The sequence below is a fragment of the Bos indicus genome, chromosome 21, assembly GCF_029378745.1.
Source record: "Bos indicus isolate NIAB-ARS_2022 breed Sahiwal x Tharparkar chromosome 21, NIAB-ARS_B.indTharparkar_mat_pri_1.0, whole genome shotgun sequence".
In the NCBI taxonomy this organism is placed as follows: domain Eukaryota; kingdom Metazoa; phylum Chordata; class Mammalia; order Artiodactyla; family Bovidae; genus Bos; species Bos indicus.
In genome coordinates, this window is record NC_091780.1 from 34,879,116 (window position 1) to 34,903,352 (window position 24,237).

Here is a 24,237-nt window from a genome sequence, read left to right on the forward strand (position 1 = left end):
TAGGTTCCGTTTCTTGGTATTGTAGGCTGAATAGCAGCTCCCATCCAAAGACAGGTGAGCTGTGTGCTCAGTCGCTTCAGTTATATCCAACTCTTTGCAACCCTATGGACTGTAGCCCACGAGGCTCCTCTGTTCATGGATTCTCCAGGCAAGAATACTGGAGTGGGTTGCCATGCTCTCCTCCAGGGGATCTTCCCTACCCAGGGATCAAACCTGCATCTCCTGTATTGCAGGCAGATTCTTTATCCACCGAGCCACTTCGGAAGCCCCCGCCCAAAGATATCAGCATCCCAATCCCCAGAACCTGGGTGTTACCTTTCATGGTAAAAGGGACTTTGCAGATGTGATTAAATTAGGGTTCTTGAGATGGAGAGATTATGCTGTATTATTAAATGGACTTCAATTGTTATCCCAAGGGTCTTTATGAAAGGGAGGTAAGTCCAAAGAGGAAGTAGGAAGCAGATATTGGAGTGATATGAGAAAGTGGCCACCAGCCAAGGAATTCAGGCAGCCTCCAGAAGCAAGAGAAGACAAGGAATCAAATTCTCCCCTGGAGCCTCCAGGGGAAACCAGCCCTGCCTATACCTTGACTTTAGCTCTGAGAGACTGAATTTGGACTTCTGGCCTCCGGAGCTGTAAGAGAATAAATGGGTATTGTTTGAAGCCAAGTTTGTGGTGATCTGTTTCAGCAGCTAGAGGAAATGAATATGCCTGGGAGGCAGACTTGGGGATAAAGATTTGCATGTAGGGGTTTGAGTGAGGATTGCCCCTCACCTGTAAGGAGCGAAGGAAGCAGAAGTGGGCAGAGCAGACTGCCGAAAGGCTGTGGAGTCACAGACAGTCACTGGCTTCTGAGCATCCTTAAAATTCTCCCACAAGTGGTCCTCCCAACACAGCCTGTGAACAAACCTGAGGATGTCTACCTTCTCCATCTTCTTTATGGGTTTCCTGGTACCGTGTCCTGTGGTTCCTCTGCTCTACGGGGACTGTGCTGTGTATAGGAATTACAGGGATAAGATCATGTGCTGAGCATTTAAGCAGTTTCAGAAAGTACTTTTGTTTCTCTGCATTTTTCATTATTTTGGGTCGTTTGCAAAGCTATAGAAATCATTTTAAAGAGAACAGGTAAGTCTTTTGTTTAATTACAATTCTAACGATTATCTCCATTTCAGAAGAGTTCTGTCTAATTTTCTCCCCACATGTATGGTACTCCACACTATTTGCAATCACAGTGAATGTACATTTTTGAATATCCTGCTTTTTTAGAGTCACATTATATTGCATTTTTGACTAGATTTGAAGTTAGGACTCTGAAGCTCTGAAGCAGAAGGAGCAGGAGTTGTTGGCAGTCCCTCAGTGGCTGTGGAGGCAGAAGAGTTACTTCAGATGGGGAGCCAGGCAGGAAGGCCTGTCCGCCTTGTCTTCTATAAAACCTGCTTCATGAACTGTAGCCCGGTGTTCACCTTTGGGACTTGTCAGCTTTCCTGGTCCTGGTTCCAGGGGTAGGCAGTGGTGAGCATCAGGTACGGGGCAAAGAACTTCAACAAAAGCATTTGTTGGGAGGCCTGGCTTAATTTCAAAAATTCTGGCTAGGATTCTATAGAAACCTGGGGTCACTGGTGTCAGTGAGGTTGGGTTTCAGGTGCACTCAGAGGTGGCTGTAGGGCCAGGCTTGGCAGAGGCCCAAGGGTCCCTTTCCTGGGCTGATTCAGGTGCACTCAGAGGTGGCTCTAGGGCCAGGCTTGGCTGAGGCCCAAGGGTGCCTTTCCTGGGCTGGAGAGGCCCTATCCTATACTGGCCTCTCACCCAGTGGCCTGAGACCTTTCATTTAGTGCGGATGACTTAATTAGACCTGAGACTCCAGAGAGCTGCAGGCTCATGAGGCTTCCCACTTTGTCCCAAAACCTTAGGCACAGGAGAATTCAGTGATTTTTTTGATTTTGTTGTCGGTCAGAAGGTGGAAGGGATAGAGACTGCCAGGAGCCACGGGACTGGAGAATCACCTTTAGGGACACCTCTGATGAACTGATACTGATTTATCTGTGATATGGCCTCCTTTGGGTAGGTGTGGGGATGGTGGAAGGGGTGGAAAGAAGAAGGTGGATGAAAAGTTAGAATAGGAGGAGAAAAGGAGAGGGCACTCTCTTCCATGAAGTGTGGCTCTGTTGCTGCAGCTTTTGCTGGGGTTAGATGGAATGAGGAAAATTCAAAGCCATGCTGTGTGTCCAAATTTTGGGGAGGAAAATGCTTTCACCAAGGGAGATGGTAAAGGCTCTAGAAACTGGAAGTTGTGACTATCACCTAGCCCTTTTGGGTTCCTCATATCAGTGCATCAACAGGCAAAGGAAAGAGGTTCTATGCTGGCTTGAGTAACTGACCGTGATCCCATGGGAGGCTAGGATTCCTGCTGTACAAAGAGGGAAGAGAAGAGTATGACTTGAGCCCAGGAGATTCGCTGGGGACATCCCTTAAACTTTTGTGCTCAGTGATAATTATAAATGGGCAACAGCAACCACTTAAACCCAACAAATAGAAGGCAACTGAAGACTCAGCCCCCTTCAGGGTTAGAGGTCTGGGTCACCCCAGCAGACATACAACCCAGACTAACACAAACATTGGCCAAAGGGGAGGGAAATCTAGAATGGGCAGTAGAGGGGTCAGATGAGAAATATCAGTTAAGACCTGGGGACAGCTGCAGCAGAGGAGCCCATAGCTTGATTTGCCAACCCTCCGTAAGTCTTTTTAGGAGACTGTGTTTGGTTATTGCATTGAAGATTTGAACTTGTACCTTCCCTCTCAGGAAAGAAGGATGGGCATCTTGTTCTCAGGTAAGATCCAGATACCGTAAGAAGGTGCAAATGGGACTTCCCTGGTGGTCCAGTTGCTAAGACTCTGAGCAGCCAGTTCAAGGGACCGGGGTTCGATACCTGGTCAGGGAACTAGATCCCACAGGCTGCACCTAAAGATCCCACACGCCTCAACTAAAGAGTCTGCGTGCGGCGACTAAGATCCCACGTGCCGCAACTAAGAGCTGACACAGCCAAAATAAATATTCACAAAAAGAAAGTGAAGGTGGATTTGGGTGGCATAAGAAAGGCTTCGTCAGGACCATTTTGTCTACTACCTCTAATCAGCTTGATCAGTTATACTTCCCAGCTCACACCATTCCCATGGGTATAAATCCCAGGCCACCGTCACTTTTGCTAAAGACAAAAGAACATCCATGCAAGGCACTAATTGACAAGGGGACCACCATGTCCGTGCCCAAGGAATCCCATGAAGGCTTAGATTCTTTAGCAGCATCCTGAATGGGCTGAGTGATGCGATCTGGAAGTGCAAGGGTATTTACTCTCCACAGAGCAAACCTTGACCAACGGGAGAATGAACAGGCATATGTGCTTATGTATCGGTAGGTCCATATATGGTATTGAGTCAGCAACAGTTAGAATACCTGGGGTTTAGAGCCAGCATATAAGAGAAATAAAGATACTTGTTAATCCTAGCCTCTGAAATTATGTTATTACCATAATTATATGATGTTAATTATTTCCAGTTTTCTTCTTGTGCATATATCAAATGCTGCTGCTGCTGCTAAGTTGTTTCAGTCATGTCTGACTCTGTGCGACCCCATAGATGGCAGCCCACCAGGCCCCGCCGTCCCTGGGATTCTCCAGGCAAGAACACCGGAGTGGGTTGCCATTTCCTCCTCCAATGCATGAAAGTGAAAAGTGAAAGTGAAGTTGCTCAGTCATGTCCAACTCTTTGCGACCCCATGGACTGCAGCCTACCAGGCTCCTCCATCCATGGGATTTTCCAGGCAAGAGTACTGGAGTGGGTTGCCACTGCCTTCTCTGATATATCAAATACTTAACCATAATTACAAAAATTGAGATTCTACTATAGAGAGATATTCATATTGTTTTAAAAAGCATTCTTGCATTGCATTTTCCTACATGATTCAATCTTTTGAAATAAATTTTTAATAAATTCAAAATATTCAGTCACATAAATTTACTATTTAAACTTTGTTTCATGGCTGGGAAGCCAGCTTTCTACTATTGAAAATGCTGAGGTAAAAATCTTTGTTCATAAACATTGGTGTATATCTCTGATTGTTTATTAAAGATGACTCTCTGCAAAGGGTTCACTTGATGGAAGGGATTCAGCATCCCCTCAGAAGCGGGGAGGGGTATCAGCCACAGGCTTCCGTGCTGTGTGTCCCTGTCTTGCCCATTTCTCTCCTTCAGCCAGTCCCTCCCTCATCTGCCAAGAACTGGAGGCCAAGCAGGCTCTAGGCCTTCAGCTTCCTGCTGGTTGGGAGCAGCCGTTTGTGGCTGTGTTTCGTGCAGGTCTTGCGATGCGGTCCCTCCTCTTATCAGCTCCACATATTCCTTTTGCAGAAGTCAGTGACACAAGATCTTCTCTGCATCGCACATCAAAGCTGCACAGATGGTAGATCTTCTCTTATCGAGGTGGACAGTGAGGAGGGCCCAGTGTGAACCAAACGCATCTAAACCTGAGCTTCTCAACTGAGGCTGATTCCTGCCCAGCTCCTCACAACCTGCCCTCCTCCCCGACCCGCCCCCGCAGCTGCCACCAGGGCATCTCCTAGAAAAGCCTGGAGACATCCTTGGTTCAGAACTTGGAGAAGAAGGGGATGTTGATACTGGCACCTAATGGGGAGAGGCCAGCGATGCTCTAAACACCCTGCAACTCAGCGTGTTCGTAGTGATTCTGAAGAGCCCTAAAGATGACTCAGAGTTGATGATGAAGGCAGGGAAGGATCTGCTGTACTTTTTCTTGAAGGTGGACATAGGGGTCCTGCCACTCCAGGGAACCCCTTTCTCTTCTTTCTCTCCCTATTGTTCTTCACTGTATCCTCTCTGTCTCTCACACACACACCACACACTCCCCCCTTTCAAGGCTTCTGGAATGCCTGATGCCGGGAGAAGAGAGAGGACACACACACTCAGGTCTGGAAGCTGGGTGTTCACTGAGATTTATTGGGAATTCTGTGACCTGAAGGGGCCTTCCCAAGGATTAGGGAACGTGACGGGGCTTTAAGAGGAAAACCAGAGGCAGATCCAGGGTGAGTGGCACAGAGAACCTGCCGGAGTCCTGCTCTGGTTTCCCCCAGGCTGGCCCAGGTTCCAGGTTAATTCCCTTTCAGGACCTCATCGATCCAGGGCCGGTAAGGGGAGATCCGGGTGAAGACGGCCGGGGGCTTTGCATTGGACAGTCCATAGGAGACAATGCCCTGGGCCACCCCAGCACACAGAAGAGGGCCCCCCGAGTCTCCCTGTGGGACAGAGAAGGAAAAGGAGAGAGAAGGTGAGCCAGGGAAACCACCGCCTCCTCCCTGTGGTCCCAACTCTGAGCTGGTCGGACCTGCCATCAGGCTCAGGAACACTGGCTCCTCATAAGGTGATATGTCTCTGATGCTGTTCCCTTTCCTTCCTGGCACCCCCTGACCCTGGGCGGCACCCCCTGACCCTGAGCAGACCCTGGTCAGAGACCCCACGGGGCCGAGGGAGGAGGATCTGCAGAGGGACAGTCCCAGCTCCTCAGACCTGAGGTCTCACACTTTGTCACTGGCTGACACTGTGAACTCCATCTCCTTCCAAAGGTGTCTGCAACCTGGTCAGTGATTTGTGGAGACACCGTAGTCTGAGAATCACCTTAAATGTAGATTTTGTGCTCTGGGGATTGCCCACACACAGCTGGAGATTGTGGTTAAAAGCAGAGAAGTGGCTGCAGGCCCGGGGCTCCATGAGTCTCAGCTCCACCTCTTGCAGAATGCTGGAGGCTGGTTCATTCACAGCTGTTTGTCCCCAGCCGGCCACCCAGCACATTATCCCGGGATGGATGAAGGTAAAATGGGATGGAAGGGGGATTGTCCCCACGGCCAGGGTCAGGTTGGCTTTCTCCTTCAACTGTGAAGGAAATGAGGGCTGTCAGTGATGGAAATGGGCTTGGGGACGGGTGGAGGCAACCAAGGAGGGACAGGGCAGCTGCTCCACATGAGAGCCAGTTGCAGAGGCTGAGCTGAGGGGTGCTGGTGAGAGGCAGGTTGAAGCCCTGGAGAACAGAGGGCAGGGAGCGGGGAAGAAAGCTCTGGAGAACAGGGAGTGGGGAAGAGGAAGAAGAATTTGCACCTTCAGTAACATGATGTCGTGGAGACCAACATGCTCATATTTTGGGTAAGGAAACTGTTTCATGACTTCAAGCCTCTGCCATGTGTCTTCTTTCTTTTGTAAGTTATGAGCTCCGAGGATGACTGTTATAGACCTATGTGAGGGAAAAGAAGGACAAGGTGAAACGCTGATGGTGGGGTGTCTGCTGAGATACGCCCACTCTGAGAAAGGGCATGTAGTCTCTCCCAGGGTCAGCGATCTCTTCCCACCTCCCTTTTTTGAGCTACTCATGTATGCGAGGGGCTCAGGCTTTACTCAAGGAAGAGCTTTCCCAGGGACAGAGATAATTTCCAGGGCCTTCGGGATGCCAGGGAGTGAGCGGGCCACGGAGGACCCAGGGGACAGGGTAGGTACTTCCTAATCAAGGTGCCCTAATGAGGGCCACCTCTCTGAGGGCAGAGGTGTCCGAGGAAAGGGGGGAGTGGTGGGGTCTCAGGTGGACCCTGTTCTCTGTCTCCCATGGAAAAGATGGGTTCAGGACCCTGAGAACTAAGGGCCAGTGTTCTTGAAAAGGGCATGGAGGAAGTGGTCCAAGAACTGGGTGGGCCCCTGAAGAGTGAGTCCACATCGCTTGTGTTGGGGTTGGGGAGGGGCAGCTGCTTTTAGAAGAGGGGCACTGGGATGAGGTCCCCTTTCCTCTGAGGGGAGCTGAGCTCACAGTGACTGAGGGTCAGGACAGCCGTTCCAGTCTGAGGACGATTTCCTTAAGGCCAAGTATTGTCTCTCCCAAAGAGACCCAGCCCTAGGAGCTCCCTCTCAGGCCCCCGAGGAGCTGTTCCTGGTTGCTCCCCTCCCATTTGGAGATAAACAAGACCCATCGTCTCACCTTCCTGCACAGTGCGCAGCCGTCAGCACAAAGTCCCTTCTTATCAGGAAACCACCACAAGCCGCCAGCTTACCATGCCAGGTGACAATTTGCAGGTAGGCCATGTAGGGGCGGGAGTGTGGCTTGCTCTCTGTGCCCCCGATGATCTCCCCTGGAACACAGAAGCCCAGGGCCTGAACACAGAGGGTGCACCAGCTGGCTTCAAGTTGGAACAGGCGTCTTTGGAATCCGCACTCGCCCTGCGTTCTGCCTTCTTCCTCTCGGGTGGCTCTGGTGTCTGCTGTCTTTGCTCCAGGCACAGCAGCCAAGCTGGCCTCGGATGCCTCGCAGTCATGCTCACCTGAGGTTTTCCCCCAGTCCCATTCTGCCCTCACTCAACCCTCCTCTGTCCCCATGCATGACCAGCTCTCCAGGTTCCTGTTTCCACCATCTCCATATCCCAGGTTGCTCAGAGATCAGCCAAGTTACAAGGCCAGAAGGTGAAGGGAACACAGGACTTTCAGCACCGTGTCACACATTCCATACAGAGAAGACCACCCCTTGGAGCCCCCTGCTCTGGGCTTTCCCTCAGTCAATGTGGGCTCCCTCTTCCTGGGAACGACCATGGGCTGCAGAGAGAGGGTGTGCACAGCCCAAGTGGAAACTTCACTCTGGGGTGTTGGGGAGAAATCCTGGGGTTCTGTTTAAGGGTCAGCAATCTTCCGAGTAAATCTTGTTTTAGGGGTTGGTCCTGCAGCTTCCAGAAGGAGTGGCCGGGAAACTCACCAGCCTGGGTTCTGCAACACAGGAGGAGGAGCAGCAGCAGGGGGAGAGGAGGATGATGCATCTTCTCAGAGAGGCTGCCCAGGGCACGTGCTGCTTCTGTTTTCCAGTCTTGGGTTTTTAACTCCCAACAAGCGAGGGCAGGGCCAGACTGGTAACCGCAGAAACTGACTGGTCACGTACTCTTCTCTCAAACTGCGTCTGCTGTCTTTCTAATGAGAATTTCCCCCAGAGATGCCTTCTGTTTTGTTTGGATGAAGCTGAGGCCTGAACTTCCAAGTTTTGGCCTCAGGGATGAGCTCTCCAGTGTGGTTCCTCATTGGTGTGGAGCTGGAGGGCTCATGTCCTCCCCAGGCAGGGCAGCTGGTTAAGGCCCATCAGAGACATGGGTGGGGGAGCGTCTTTACACTGAGAATTCAGAAGCACATGCACTTTGAAGGCCATGGTGCACATTTTGCAAAAAGCCCCTGTGCATGCACTACATGTATGTGAGTACCTAGCACAACTTATACCCATGCAGGAGAATCAAAAGTTTCAGGAAATGGGGTTTATCCTTAAACGATGTGCAGTGGTCTCCATCAGTTTCTACTTCTTGTCATTCCTTTTTATTCCAATCCACAGTAGAATGTAAGCTGCTTGTCACTTAAAGAGGATTACCTGAAACTTGAAACACATGGTATGGATCTTTCTGTTTCTGCAAACCGGTAGTTCACTGGCTTAGAAGAAGGATCCAGAAGATGAAGCTGGAGTCAGCGTCTGTCAGCCCCTTGGGGTCCGAGTCATCCTGTGGGCTCCGCCCAGCTCCCCGCAGTGTCCACTGACTCCACCACTTCCTGAGGGCCAGGCTGTCAGGGTAGGCTGAGCGCTCTCCCCACATCTCCAGTGTCCAGCTCCTTGGAAAGGCGGTCTGCCCTGTGGCTGTGTGCATGTGCTATCCTTGGGATCTGGGGGTCAACAGTGGATGGGGCCTGAGCTGCAACTCAGTGTGTGTGCTGGTCTCCCAAGCAAACATCACGCATAGAGCCTCTGCTCCTTGTATTTCATGTTTTAAAACTCTTACTTAATTATACAAATATAAAAGGAGAGTTAGGGCAACAATCATAAAAATGGTTTATTATCATTCCATGCAAGTTCTTTTATTTTTGAGAACCTGTTACATTTCTTCGTTTTTTAAAAAAATTGGAAAGTGCTTCCCTGGTGGCTCAGTGGTAAAAATCTGCCTGTGGGAGACATGGGTTCGATCTCTGATTCAAGAAGATCTTGCATGCTGCAGAGCAACTAAGTCCATGCGCCACAACTACTGAGCCAGTGCTCCAGCCCAGGAGCCACGGCAGCTGAGCCCATGTACCCCGGCTACTGAAGCCTGCGCCTCTAGAGCCCGCGCTCTGCAACGAGAGAAGCTATCACAGTGAGAAGCCTGTGCATCATGACTAGAGAGTAGACTCCTCTTGTTGCAACTAGAGGAAAACCCCCCTGCAGCAACAAAGACCCAGGACAGCCAAAAACAAACAAATAAGGTGTGTTCATGTGTTTGTTTTTCATATAGAGTTAGAGTTTATAATCAGATATGTTTATCAGGATTTCTTATGTCTACATTGATCAGTGGCAGAACTGGAAGCCCAGACCTGTGGGCTGACAGACAATGCGAAAAATGGAGTCTCTGGGTCCCTGGTCTGGGGCCAGCAGTAGCAGCTCTTTCTTGCATGGGGCCGGGCCTGTCTTCTAGGCCTCTTAGGGAAAGTGGTGAAACCTGCATGAGGGCCCTTTAATGGCAGGCTCCTGAGAGCTAGCTAGAGTTCATGCTCCGTTTCCCTTGTTCAGATGTGTATGGGTGTGAGTGCAGGCATCCAACTCAGATGCTGGTGGGTATGGGATTCAGACCACCGAGGGTCACTTGGAGGAGGAAATTTTGGAGAACTTGACCTAACTCAGATTTCTCTTTTGGAAGACCTGGAGACACCGTGTCATTTTTGAAAGAAGATGACAATTGAATGGGGTGACTCTGATGTAGTTCAGGGGCCAGACTCACCCTGGCATTCTAGGGGAACTTTCTTTCGGACTCTCATGGCCCTGCTTCATTGCGACAGCTGTGGTTGACAAAGCCATCCTGAGGACTTCCAGGGCTCAGCCCTCCCCAGCATCCTGAGTTCTCGCACTTGGGAAATCTTCCTCCTTCTCACTTGGCAGATACTTCTCTGGCCCCAGACCCATTATTGAGGGGGATGATGAGGATGGGGCAGAAGTGGGTGTAAGGATGCAAGGTATCAACAGCCCAAGCCTGGGACCATCTCCAGAAAGAGTCACGGGGAGTCTGCTATGGTGCATCTCTGCCCTGAATTGTAGTGTCTGAGGCACAAGGTTTGTGGGAAGAGGAGAAGTGAGAGGAGGAGGAGGGAGGAGCAGGAGAAGGAGGAGGAGGAGGAAGGGCTAGGCTGAATAATGGCACCCAGGAATATCCAGGTCCTGATCCTCTGAACCTATGAGTGTCACCTTATATGGTCACGGGAACTTTGCAGATGTGATTAAGAATCTTGAGATGAGGAGATTACCCATGTTATCCAGGTGGGCCCTAAATGTAATTACATGCATCCTTACAAGAGACAAGCAGAGGGAAATTCTACTATGAGAGAAGGCCCTGTGACAACCTCAGCAGAGAGAGAGAGAAAGAGAGAGATGCAAAGTCACTACTCTGTGGGCTTTGAAGACAGAGGAAAGGACCATGAGCCAAGGAATCCGAGCTATGCCACTATAGAAGTTGGAAAAGTTATCAGCCTCTGGGGGGAGTGCAGCCTTGCCAACACCTCGGTTTGGGGCTAGTGAAAGTAATTTCAGACTTCTGACCTCCAGAAATGTAAGAGAAACAATGAGTACTGAATTAACCCACTGTGCATGCATGCTAAGTCACTTCAGTCGTGTTCAACTTTTTGCGACCACAGAGGAGCCTGGTAGGCTCCTTGGGATTCTCCAGGCAAGAATACTGGAGTGGGTTGCCATGCCCTCCTCCAGGGGATCTTTCCGACCCAGGGATTGAACCCACATCTCTTCTGTCTCCTGTATCAGCAGGTGAGTTCTTTACCATTAGCGCCACCTGGGAAGCCTCTTTAACCCACTAAGTTGGCAGTATTTTGTTACAGTGACTATATTAAAATAATACAGTGATCAAAGGATTTCATGGGTCTGACCTGACACAGTCTGAACAACACTGTAAACATTTGGAACAAGTCGGTGGCATATTGACACCCACCTATAACTGGTGGGAGCCATCACATCTTCCAGAAGCAGGAAGAGAATTCCTTTTTGCTTTATTTCAGAAATGCAGCACTAATTTCCATTCTTAGAGGAATAAACGTAAGTTAAAAAAAATAAAAATAGAAACAGAAAAGGCAGAGAAGAGTTAGAGACAGGCTAGAAACAAAGAGCAAGGGCAACAAATAGAAAATGGTAACAAGTATGGTAGATATTATACCAATACTCGTTTTGAATACTACTGCTCTAAATGCACCAATTAAAATGCAGAGGTGCACAAACTGCTGGGCGGGGTACTCAATCGTGGGGGCTAATGATGCTAATACAGTAATAAGTATCTTCAATACTTACTATACCTGATGCTTTAACCCCTCATCTCTTATTTAATTCTCATCATTCTTATGCCCAATTTACAGATGACTGGGAAGGGGGAGCCTAAGAAAGATGAAGAAATTTGCCCAAAATACAAAGTTGGTAAGGGGTCCTACCAGGATCCCAAAGCAGTCTGATTCCAAGCTCTTAATTCAATCTGTCTTATTCCCAAATGCATGCTATAAATAAGGGTTCTGTAAGAAAAAGGTAATTCTTTCCCAAGCCTTGACAATGTCATTTTGCATTTAACTCAGAGATACTTGTCTTGAGCATCCCTGGTGGCTCAGATGGTAAAGAATCTGCCTGCAATGCAGGAGACTTGGGTTCGACCGCTGGGTTGGGAAGATCCCCTGGAGGAGGTCATTGCAACCCACTCCAATATTCTTGCCTGGAGGATTCCATGGGCAGAGGAGCCCAGTGGACTACAGTCCATGGGGTTGCAAAGAGCTGGACATGACTGAGTGACTAAGCACACACACTTGTCTTAGGAGATGCACTCCTCTCATCCTTTTATAACACTCTTCTTATAAGCACTGAAAAAATCAACCCTTCCCAAGAGATCTTGGTGCTTCCATCCCTCCATCATGGCAGTATCAACAGACCAGCCAAATATTCAAAATTACATCAGACATATGGCATGCAGGGGGAAGAGAAGGTTCTTTCTGCTTGGTTGTAAGAGATAAGGAAATGCAGGAATAAGGAGCAACTAAAAGGAAGAATCATTATCTGAGAAAACATTGATTCACATCCTGGAGGGCTAAGGGAAGAGTCCTGAGTAGCGTCCCCTTAATTAATTGAAACAACAGATTGGAGAGCATAAAAGAAACCCTTGAAGGCAGGCCCTCAGACTCTGGCCATGCTGTCTCAGAGCAACGTTCTGACTCCATTTCTGGCAGCAACCATTATCCGACAAGCTTCATGGGAGCATATTGAAAAAACAACAACAACAACAACAGTTGATGCCATACAGCCTTCCTCCAACAGGTAAGAGAAGATCCCCATGGATAGATTTGATTCGAAGGTACATAGAACTCTCTTTTGTTGCCCTGGCTGATGCTGGTTGCTGATAGACTGACAGCACTGCAAGGTTTACTAGAGAAGCCTGCCAGACTTAAAGGACTTTACCCAAACCCATGGGAAAGGGATGGTTTGAGACAGTTTCACATGACTACTGGATACACAGGGAGGCTGATGAGAGGAGATGAGACAGGGCAGGGACTGACACAAAGCCAACTATTCTCAGGTGTGCAGTGAGCCTACAAGTGAGGTGAGAAAGTGAAACAAGAAATTCTTCTGCCATCATTCACCCCAGAGGGAGCTCTCCCATGGAGACACCGGGTTCCACCTTCGCTCAGCCTTTTGCTTTGCTAGCTACTCAGTTCACCATCGCCTTCAAGCACCAGCACAGTAATACATACATACATACATACATACATATGTACATAGCTACAGAAAGAGAGGAGAGAGAGAGAGAAAACGTCCTTAGGCACAAGGAGAGAGCCTAGGAGTCCCATAACTAAGGACTGTAGCACAACGGGGCTTCCCAGGTGGCACTAGTGGTAAAGAACCCGCCTGCCAATGTAGGTTAGATGTAAGAGACATGGGTTCAATCCCTGGGTCGGGAAGATCATGGCAACCCACTGGAGGAGGGCATGGCAACCCACTCCAGTATTCTTGCCTGGAGAATCCCATGGACAGAGGAGCCTGGCAGGCTGCAGTCCATAAGGTTGCAAAGAAAAGGTCATGACTGGAGCGACTTAGCTTGCATGCATAACAGAATGAAGGTCAGGAGCAAAGGGAAACGTTCAAGTAAAGCTAAACATTAGAAAAGCACAAATGGGTTCCAGCTAAAGTACAGAAGGAACAAATTATGTATGCCTTATCCTCTTCTGTCTCATTGGACATGAAGCAGGCATAGGTGTCTGGTATTCATCTAAGTGGCAAAATGAATTATATAGACAAAACCAGTGGTTTCAGGAAAGGGGATGTTCATTGCGTCCTGTAACTGCTAAGCACAATTTACCATCATGGAAAACTCCAACATGAATGGAACCTTCCAGACCAAGCCTCATTGACCTTCTCCATATTCCCATTCATTAGTCCCCACTAAAGAACCCAGAGTTCATTCAAACTCTTCTTAAACATGCTCACTAATGATTGACTAATTTATTATTCTCTTAAGCAACCTATCAACAACCTGCAGAGTAACTACCTCAGAGAATCCATTACAGATCCTTCAGGCAAGAAGAGACTAACCTCTGAGACTTGAGGGGATGGACTGCTGTTACTGCAAAGGAGCATTAGAAGGATTTGCAAGTTCTAGATTCCAGCTTCATCAGATTCTGCCCAGATACACTCCTCTCCCGATTTTCAGAATCCCAAATAATGCCTTACTTTACGTAAGAGACCTACCAGGCTGGGAATTAAAAATGTACAGCAAGTCATCACAGGAATAGACATAGGTTTGGTTTTTAGAACTCTGCAGTCTGGGGAACATAGCAGATGTGCTTGAAAACTCAGTTATAATAGTTAAAAGTTTTGTTATTTGAATCACATTAATGTGTCTGAATCTAAATTCTATGTTAGTAAAGCAATGGTAATGGTAATTCCCAAGGTCGTGATGGGAAAACAGAGGCAAACCTCAGATCCTGACATCTGTGTATATTCTATTTCAATCAAATGATTCCTCATGTGAGATTAGGGACCCCAGCATCCCTGGAACAACCATTCTTCTATATCTACATTCCCATTAGCAGGACTAGATTTCTCTGCCTTTGATGGGACAGCAGAAGGGCCCTTCGTATGAAATGAAGCATAAGCTTTGATAGCAAGATTCATAAAATAGAGATAACTCTACCTACTTCCCAGGATAGTTATAAAAGTAATAATACATCTAAGAGAGTGACAATAATTGATACTCATGAGCTCTTTAAAGTCCTAATTCCAATCCCATTTGCTCTTATGATAATGTATGTAAAGTCCAATCATAGAGTATGATCTCTTCCCCTACCTAATATTCTTTGATCACTCTCTTCTGCCTATGAACCTTTGGTTAGCAGGGAGAGAGAGATGCAGATTAACATTTTTCAAATTGCAGATAACCGTGTTTGAAGGGCGGTGTAGCTTGCATTTTAATCTGGAGTGGAATAAAATGGGATGGAAAGGAGTGGCAGCTTAGACTGGATTGCACGTAATTAAGGATAAGTATTGTTTCCTGCAACTTTGGATTCATTTGTATGTTTGTAGGTTTGTGCCTTTGTACTCACACATACCTATGGTATATGTGTTGGGTCTTTTTGCAAATATATTTCCTACTGTGGTCATTGTCTTAAACATGCATATGCTTCTGAATTCTCAGTGTAAAGATTCTCCCTGACTCATGTCTCTGATGGGTCTTAATCAGCTGCCCTGCCTGGGAAGGACATGAGCCCTCCAGCTCCACACCAATGAGGAACCACACTGGAGAGTTCATCCCTGAAGCCAAAACTTGGAAGTTCAGGCCTCAGCTTCACCTCACATAAAACAGAGGGCATCTCTACGGGAAATTCTGATTAGAAAGACAGCAGGCACAGTTTGAGAGAAGAGTATGTGACCAGTCAGTTCCTGTGGTTACCAGCCTGGCCCTGCCCTCGCTTGTTGGGAGTTAAAAACCCAAGACTGGAAAACAGAAGCAGCACGTGCCCTGGGCAGCCTCTCTGAGAAGATGCATCATCCTCCTCTCCCCCTGCTGCTGCTCCTCCTCCTGTGTTGTAGAACCCAGGCTGGTGAGTTTCCCGGCCACTCCTTCTGGAAGCTGCAGGATCAACCCCTAAAACAAGATTTACTCGGAAGATTGCTGACCCTTAAACAGAACCCCAGGATTTCTCCCCAACACCCCAGAGTGAAGTTTCCACTTGGGCTGTGCACACCTTCTCTCTGCAGCTCATGGTTGTTCCCAGGAAGAAGGAGCCCACCTTGGGGGGCCCCAAGGGGTGGTCTTCTCTGTATGGAATGTGTGACACGGTGCTGAAAGTCCTGTGTTCCCTTCACCTTGTAACTTGGCTGATCTCTGAGCAACCTGGGATATGGAGATGGTGGAGACAGGAACCTGGAGAGCTGGTCATGCATGGGGACAGAGGAGGGTTGAGTGAGGGCAGAATGGGACTGGGGGAAAACCTTAGGTGAGCGTGACTGCGAGGCTCCGAGGCCAGCTTGGCTGCTGTGTCTGGAGCAAAGACAGCAGACACCAGAGTCACCCGAGAGGAAGAGGGCAGAACACGGGGCGAGTGTGGATTCCAAAGACGCCTGTTCCAACTTGAAGCCAGCTGGTGCACCCTCTGTGTTCAGGCCCTGGGCTTCTGTGTTCCAGGGGAGATCATCGGGGGCACAGAGAGCAAGCCACACTCCCGCCCCTACATGGCCTACCTGCAAATTGTCACCTGGGATGGTAAGCAGAAGGCTTGTGGTGGTTTCCTGATAAGAAGGGACTTTGTGCTGACGGCTGCGCACTGTGCAGGAAGGTGAGACAATGGGTCTTGTTTATCTCCAAATGGGAGGGGAGCAACCAGGAACAGCTCCTCGGGGGCCTGAGAGGGAGCTCCTAGGGCTGGGTCTCTTTAGGGAGAGACAATACTTGGCCTTAAGGAAATCGTCCTCAGACTGGAACGGCTGTCCTGACCCTCAGTCACTGTGAGCTCAGCTCCCCTCAGAGGAAAGGGGACCTCATCCCAGTGCCCCTCTTCTAAAAGCGGCTGCCCCTCCCCAACCCCAACACAAGCGATGTGGACTCACTCTTCAGGGGCCCACCCAGTTCTTGGACCACTTCCTCCATGCCCTTTTCAAGAACACTGGCCCTTAGTTCTCAGGGTCCTGAACCCATCTTTTCCATGGGAGACAGAGAACAGGGTCCACCTGAGACCCCACCACTCCCCCCTTTCCTCGGACACCTCTGCCCTCAGAGAGGTGGCCCTCATTAGGGCACCTTGATTAGGAAGTACCTACCCTGTCCCCTGGGTCCTCTGTGGCCCGCTCACTCCCTGGCGTCCCGAAGGCCCTGGAAATTATCTCTGTCCCTGGGAAAGCTCTTCCTTGAGTAAAGCCTGAGCCCCTCGCATACATGAGTAGCTCAAAAAAGGGAGGTGGGAAGAGATCGCTGACCCTGGGAGAGACTACATGCCCTTTCTCAGAGTGGGCGTATCTCAGCAGACACCCCACCATCAGCGATTCACCTTGTCCTTCTTCTCCCTCACATAGGTCTGTAACAGTCACCCTCGGAGCCCATAACTTACAAAAGAAAGAAGACACGTGGCAGAGGCTTGAAGTCATAAAACAGTTTCCTTACCCAAAATATGAGCATGTTGGTCTCCACGACATCATGTTACTGAAGGTACAAATTCTTCTTCCTCTTCCCCACTCCCTGTTCTCCAGAGCTTTCTTCCCCGCTCCCTGCTCTCTGTTCTCCAGGGCTGCCTTCCCCACTCCCTGTTCTCCAGGACTTCTCCTTCAGGTCCCATTACCCTCACACTTTCCCAACCTGCCTCTCACCAGCACCCCTCAGCTCAGCCTCTGCAACTGGCTCTCATGTGGAGCAGCTGCCCTGTCCCTCCCTGGTTGCCTCCACCCGTCCCCAAGCCCATTTCCATCACTGACAGCCCTCATTTCCTTCACAGTTGAAGGAGAAAGCCAACCTGACCCTGGCCGTGGGGACAATCCCCCTTCCATCCCATTTCACCTTTATCCACCCCGGAATAATGTGCCGGGTGGCCGGCTGGGGACAAACAGCTGTGAATGAACCAGCCTCCAGCACTCTGCAAGAGGTGAAGCTGAGACTCATGGAGCCCTGGGCCTGCAGCCACTTCTTTGCTTTTAACCACAATCTCCAGCTGTGTGTGGGCAATCCCCAGAGCACAAAATCTGCATTTAAGGTGATTCTCAGACTACAGAGTTCTCCACAAATCACTGACCAGGTTGAAGACACCTTTGGAAGGAGATGGAGTTCACAGTGTCAGCCAGTGACAAAGTGTGAGACCTCAGGTCCGAGGAGCTGGGACTGTCCCTCTGCAGATCCTCCTCCCTCGGCCCCGTGGGGTCTCTGACCAGGGTCTGCTCAGGGTCAGGGGGTGCCAGGAAGGAAAGGGAACAGCATCAGAGACATATCACCTTATGAGGAGCCAGTGTTCCTGAGCCTGATGGCAGGTCCGACCAGCTCAGAGTTGGGACCACAGGGAGGAGGCGGTGGTTTCCCTGGCTCACCCTCTCTCTCTCCCTTTCCTTCTCTGTCCCACAGGGAGACTCGGGGGGCCCTCTTCTGTGTGCTGGGGTGGCCCAGGGCATTGTCTCCTATGGACTGCCCAATGCAAAGCCACCAGCCATCTTCACCCGGATCTCCCCTTACCGGCCCTGGATCGATGAGGTCCTGAAAGAGAATTAACCTGGAACCTGGGCCAGCCTGGGGGAAACCAGAGCAGGACTCCAGCAGGTTCTCTGTGCCACTCACCCTGGATCTGCCTCTGGTTTTCCTCTTAAAGCCCCGTCACGTCCCTAATCCTTGGGAAGGCCCCTTCAGGTCACAGAATTCCCAATAAATCTCAGTGAACACCCGGCTTCCAGACCTGCATGTGTGTGTCCTCTCTCTTCTCCTGGCATCAGGCATTCCAGAAGCCTTGAAAGGGGGGGAGTGTGTGGTGTGTGTGTGAGAGACAGAGAGGGTACAGTGAAGAACAATAGGGAGAGAAAGAAGAGAAAGGGGTTCCCTGGAGTGGCAGGACCCCTATGTCCACCTTCAAGAAGAAAGTACAGCAGATCCTTCCCTGCCTTCATCATCAACTCTGAGTCATCTTTAGGGCTCTTCAGAATCACTACGAACACGCTGAGTTGCAGGGTGTTTAGAGCATCGCTGGCCTCTCCCCATTAGGTGCCAGTATCAACATCCCCTTCTCCTCCAAGTTCTGAACCAAGGATGTCTCTAGGCTTTTCTAAATGTCCCCCAAGGACGAGGTCATGTTGGTGGGGGTGTGGAGGGGTAGGCAGGGTGTTGTGAGGAGCTGGGCAGGAATCGGCCTCAGTTGAGAAGCTCAGGTTTAGATGCGTTTGGTTCACACTGGGCCCTCCTCACTGTCCACCTCGATAAGAGAAGATCTACCATCTGTGCAGCTTTGATGTGCGATGCAGAGATCTTGTGTCACTGACTTCTGCAAAAGGAATACGTGGAATTGATAAGAGGAGGGACCGCATCACAAGTCCTGCACGAACCACAGCCACAAACGGCTGTCGCAACCACACTGGCCTGTGTGACCTCCACAACGTCCACCACTGTGGGCCACACAGAGGGAGAGGGTCATTCCCGTGAGGACAGGGGGACACGAGCTCTGTATCCTCGCCCAGGAGTAGAACAGCCTTGATGTGCAGGATGGAGCCTGCCCCCTGTTCTGTGTGAGCACCTGCTCCTGTGAGCGCACCTGAACTGGGTAACAGGCTCGTCCTTCATGCCGAGTGTCAGCCTCCACCCCTGCTTCTGTGTCCTGGAGACCAGCCCGGAGTCAACAGTCCTGCAGAGTCTTCATGTGGAGCAGATCAGGGACCTGGGAGAGGAGATGGAGCTGCCACCTGGGTGCAGTGAAGCACTGACCACGTCCTACCCTGTGCTCCGATGGAGGCCCTGTAAGGCTACCATCACCTAGAGGGGTCTTAAGATGGGGGGGGCAGGACCAGGAGTCGAGCTGGCTCAGTCTTTGTCCTTTCATGTCCTCAGGGGGACTCTGGGGTGTGACAACGTAACCCCCGGGCATTGTCTTCTATGGACAAAATAATGTGTCACCTCCAGGGTCCTGCACCAAAGTCTCAAGTTTCCTGCCCTGGATAAAGAAAACCATGAAAAGCCTCTGACTGCAGGAACCAGAACATCTTCCCTGGGGCTGATCCAGAATCACACTGCAGGGTTGGGGTGCCCGCAGCTCAGTAACTGTCTCTCAGCAGAGCTCGAAGGGCTGGTTGCTTATTTATTCACTGACTCCTATTCACAAATACTCACTGTGTGTTTAGAAAGGCAATGACAGGATTCTGCTGTTTTCTGCTTCCTCCTCTCCCCCCTCCCACCATCTCTTCCCCTAAACCCCATGCAAAGCTGTCACCCAGGTCTGCTTACCCACACCTGTCTTCCAGGGCCGGCCCTCCCGCCAGGGCTGAAGCTGAGCACCATCAGGGGAAAACATGAACCTCTCTGGTTCTGGGGCTCAGGGTGAGCTCCTTAGCTCCTTGCTCTGTGTACATGGCAGGGAGGAGGGGGTCACACCATGATTCCCCAACACCAAGAGCACAGCCTGGGGCTGCAGCTCCAGGACAGAGACCCTCCTACTGGGAAGCGGGGTCTACCTGAGCTGACCTTTAACCCCCACAGCCAGGGGAGCCGGCCCAGAGCAGGGCTGGGTCTCCTGAGAAGCCCCTCGTTCTCATCCAGACTGAGTAGGAGTATTATTACATGTAACTCTGGAACATCAGTCATTTTGTTTCTAGACATGAAACAAATCTCTGCTCTGCTCACTGGAGCATACTTGCCCCCTGTGGGAGGGGGCAGCAGGGAGGGAAGAGAAGGAACAGGGCAACCTTATTTTTTTACTCTTGATGTGCTGTGCTTAGTCGCTCAGTCGCTCAGTCGTGTCCGACTCTTTGTGAACCCATAAACTGTAGCCTGCCAGGCTCCTCTGTCCATGGAATTCTCTAGGCAAGAATATTGGAGTGGGTAGCTTTCCCTTCTCCAGGGGATCTTCCCAACCCAGGGATCGAACCCAAGTCTCACCACATTGCAGGTGGATTCTTTACCAGCTGAGCTACCAAGGAAGCCCACTGTTAAGACAGCAGGTAGAAATGTCACTGCACACGCTCAAATGGTAGGAACACCCATTTGAAAGGCAGTTAGAATCTGATTCTAAACACTCATCCATTGGATGGACCAGAAACAGGCTCCCTGTCATGGCTGCAAGCTCCTGCCTGTGCAAACCAAACTGCAGTCAGGGAGGCCCATGTGGTCTGGACAAATGGAGAAATGCCTCTGCTCTTAGGCCGTCACGGTTACTGCTGCTCCATAGGGTCCAAGACGACCTAGGCTTTTCATCCTTGGTTTGGAGAGTATGTGATTTTTGCTGGGCAAGGATCTCCCTGTGCTGGTCTCCCCTCACCAGACACTTCCATCTGCCAGCCCTCCAGGGTCTTGACTGTTGTGCTGAGCTGCCTGGGAGCTGAGCCTGAGTTCCAGCGCTTGGCTGGTGCCGCCCTACACACAGCACTGTGCTTCTCTGAGGCATGTGTCAATACTTTGGGATACAGTTACCCTAAAGGCAGGCCCTTTCTCCTCTGGTTGTGCACAAATCACACAGCAACACAGTCTCCTAGTGACCTGGGGCACGTGTACAAAGGAAGAGCAGTTCTTCTCTTCTGCTTTAAAGACACAGCTTCTGATTTAGAGCTGAAAAAATCCCCAGACGTACTAGGACCCAGCTCGTTGATTGAAAATTACACAAAAAGAAAACAAAGAAACAAAAACATAGTGTTTAAAAAGGTGCCCAACCACTTATATATTCAGCTCAAGTATAACGTTTACTTTGAGGAAATGGTTCTGTGGTTTGAAAAAGTGTAAGAATATTTGTTGCAGACTTGTCCTCCTTCGAGAGATGAGGAGGACAGTTCCAGGAGGGACAGTGAGAGCTTGGAGGCCCCACAGAGTTAGGACAGAGCCTGGGCTCAGCCAGGCCCCCTGAGAGTCAGGCCAGCAAGAGGACTTCCATGTTTTCTAACCCTGCCCACTGATGTCTTCCTGCCATCCCTGGACAAGACAGGAGCCTCTGCTCAGATACCTCCCTCCACACACAGTGAGTCCCTGGGTTCCCATGGCAGCCGATCTCTGACAAGTACTCAGACAGCTTCTTGGTGAGCTGTTCTGTCTACTCATGGGCACAATCAGATGAAGGTGGGTAAGCACCTAAAACATGCTGATTTCTTCAAATCTTCTGGTCTGTGGAAATGTCCTCCATCCCCCACTTTTGAGGAAACAGTCCTTAACTTGTTTAAAGATCTTTGCAATGGAAATAAGAAACAAAATAAAATAAAATATCCCTGGACTTCCCTGGTGGCTCAGTGGATAAGAATCTGCCTGCTAATGCAGAGAGCATGAGTTCGATCCTTCATCTGGGAAGATTCCACGTGATTCAGAACAAGTAAGCCTCTGCAGAACAACTACTGAGCCCGAGTGCTGTAACTACTGAAGCCTGTGTGCCTAGAGTCTATGCTCTGCAGCAAGCGTAGCCACCACAACGAGAGGCCTGCACACCTGAACGAAGGATAGCCACAACTAGAGAAAGCCCACACAGAGCAATGAAGACCCTGCACAGCCAGAAATAAATAAATCAGATCAGATCAGTTGCTCAGTTGTGTCCGACTCTTTGCAACCCCATGAATCCCAGCATGCCACGCCTCCCTGTCCATCACCAACTCCCGGAGTTCACTCAGACTCACGTCTATCGAGTCAGTTATGCCATCCAGCCATATCATCCTCTGTCGTCCCCTTCTCCTCTTGCCCCCAATCCCTCCCAGCATCAGAGTCTTTTCCAATGAGTCAACTCTTCGCATGAGGTGGCCAAAGTATTGGAGTTTCAGCTTTAGCATCATTGCTTCCAAAGAAATCCCAGGGCTGATCTCCTTCAGAATGGACTGGTTGGATCTCCTTGCAGTCCAGGGGACTCTCAAGAGTCTTCTCCAACACCACAGTTCAAAAACATCAATTCTTCAGCACTCAGCCTTCTTCACAGTCCAACTCTCACATCCATACATGACCACAGGAAAAACCATAGCCTTGACTAGACAGACTTTTGTTGGCAAAGTAATGTCTCTTCTTTTGAATATGCTGTCTAGGTTGGTCATAACTTTCCTTCCAAGGAGTAAGCGTCTTTTAATTTCATGGCTGCAGTCACCATCTGCAATGATTTTGGAGCCCCCAAAAATAAAGTCTGACACTGTTTCCCCATCTATTTGCCATGAAGTGATGGGACCGGATGCCATGATCTTCGTTTTCTGAATGTTGAGCTTTAAGCCAACTTTTTCACTCTCCACTTTCACTTTCATCAAGAGGCTTTTGAGTTCCTCTTCACTTTCTTCCATAAGGGTGGTGTCATCTGCATATCTGAGGTTATTGATATTTCTCCCGGCAATCTTGATTCCAGTCTGTGTTTCTTCCAGTCCAGCGTTTCTCATGATGTACTCTGCATAGAAGTTAAATAAGCAGGGTGACAATATACAGCCTTGACGTACTTCTTTTCTTATTTGGAACCAGTCTGTTGTTCCATGTCCAGTTCTAACTGTTGCTTCCTGACCTGCATACAAATTTCTCAAAAGGCAGATCAGGTGGTCTGGTATTCCCATCTCTTTCAGAATTTTCCACAGTTTATTGTGATCCACATAGTCAAAGGCTTTGGCATAGTCAATAAAGCAGAAATAGATGCTTTTCTGGAACTCTCTTGCTTTTTCCATGATCCAGCGGATGTTGGCAATTTGATCTCTGGTTCCTCTGCCTTTTCTAAAACCAACTTGAACATCAGGAAGTTCACAGTTCATAAATAAATAAATGAATACAATTTTAAAAATATCTGTAATGACCTCCAGTGAAATGCCTCTACTGACCAAGGCCTCTCCCCCCAGACCCACAAGAAGATTCAGTTCCCAATATACCTGGGGAGAGAACCACCAGGCCAGCTCTGGGGATGATGGACCTGAAAGGTCAAGACCTTGCTAGTCTGTTTTGGGAATGTGCTTTGGGACAGGAATGGCTCTGCCTTCCCTGCCCATGACCATGCTGCTGCTGGTACCACAGTGGTCTTGCAGGGTTTATTTTCTGTCTCTGTATCCCACAGAACATGACTTTCAGCCAACGAATGTTTTACTGTGAAAGAACGTTGAAGCCATGAGTTAATGTCCCATATCACCCAGAAACAGCTGGCCTGAGAATTGTGTAAGACTTGGTAATGTAGATAGTGGAAAGACAACCACCTTCAAGATTGGGATGCTGTCTTTCAGGATGTGGTATATGCTTTAAGCCAGCAGTGAGTATAGGGTGGTGTTTCTCTCCTAGCTAGAATATATGGTTCTAGAGACAAAGAAGTGACCATAAGAGTGGCTCTCATTCCTACTATTAAACCTATTAACTCAGTCTCAGAAGTTTACTTCTATCTCTATGACCTTGGACTCTTCTGATTTTTAGAGGCCTTAATTTGTAGGAAAGCAATCGACAGACAGATAAACTTACTAAGCAAGTTAGGTGGGTGATCCTAACTTCCAAGGGAAGATGAGATTCCCTGTGTTACATCTTGGTAACTTGGTATTTCCATTCCTATCAGTGATGGTCAGTGAAAGGCTACTTTAGCCAATAAACTTAAGACCACTAAAATCCTTCAAGAATAAAGTGTTGAGTCACCACATCAGATAAAGAATCCCACTAGCTGAGATACTTGAGATAAGATTCCTCTGTATGCTTCTCAGATGAGAAAATTCCTGTCCTTGTAATGACCTCCCAGTATCCTTGGTCAAGAACCCTTTCAAATTTCCTGGAGAAAGAGATATATGTGTGTGTGTGTGTGTGTGTATCCATCTGGTCTAATGTGTTATTTAGGCCTTTGTTTTCTTATTTATTTTTTATCTGAATGATCTGTCCATTGAAGTAATTAGGGTGTTAAAGTCCCATATTTTTACTGCATTACCGTCAATTTCTCCCTTTATGCTTGTTAATATTTATGTTTTTAGGTGCTCCTATGTTGGTTGTGTATATATCTAAAATTGATACATCTTCTACGTGAATTGATCCCTTGATCATTATGG

At 49.1% G+C, this 24,237-nt stretch overlaps 2 protein-coding genes across 2 annotated transcripts; one reads left to right on the plus strand and one right to left on the minus strand.

The window, feature by feature from the left end:
• Positions 1-4,983: 4,983 nt before the first annotated feature.
• Positions 4,984-7,864, minus strand: LOC109575291 (mast cell protease 2-like). Its single transcript, XM_019983284.2, has 5 exons — positions 7,786-7,864; positions 7,021-7,171; positions 6,156-6,288; positions 5,679-5,933; positions 4,984-5,299 (listed from the first exon to the last, which is right to left on the minus strand). Exons 1-5 carry the CDS (start codon positions 7,844-7,846, stop codon positions 5,156-5,158), a joined length of 744 nt encoding a protein of 247 aa, XP_019838843.2. The 5' UTR covers positions 7,847-7,864; the 3' UTR covers positions 4,984-5,155.
• Positions 7,166-17,989, plus strand: LOC109575276 (mast cell protease 2). The gene is made up of 5 exons (XM_019983270.2): positions 7,166-15,164; positions 15,749-15,899; positions 16,633-16,765; positions 17,049-17,303; positions 17,666-17,989. The coding sequence occupies exons 1-5, from the start codon at positions 15,104-15,106 to the stop codon at positions 17,807-17,809; spliced, it is 744 nt and encodes a 247-aa protein (XP_019838829.2). The 5' UTR covers positions 7,166-15,103; the 3' UTR covers positions 17,810-17,989.
• The last annotated feature ends 6,248 nt before the right edge of the window (positions 17,990-24,237 follow it).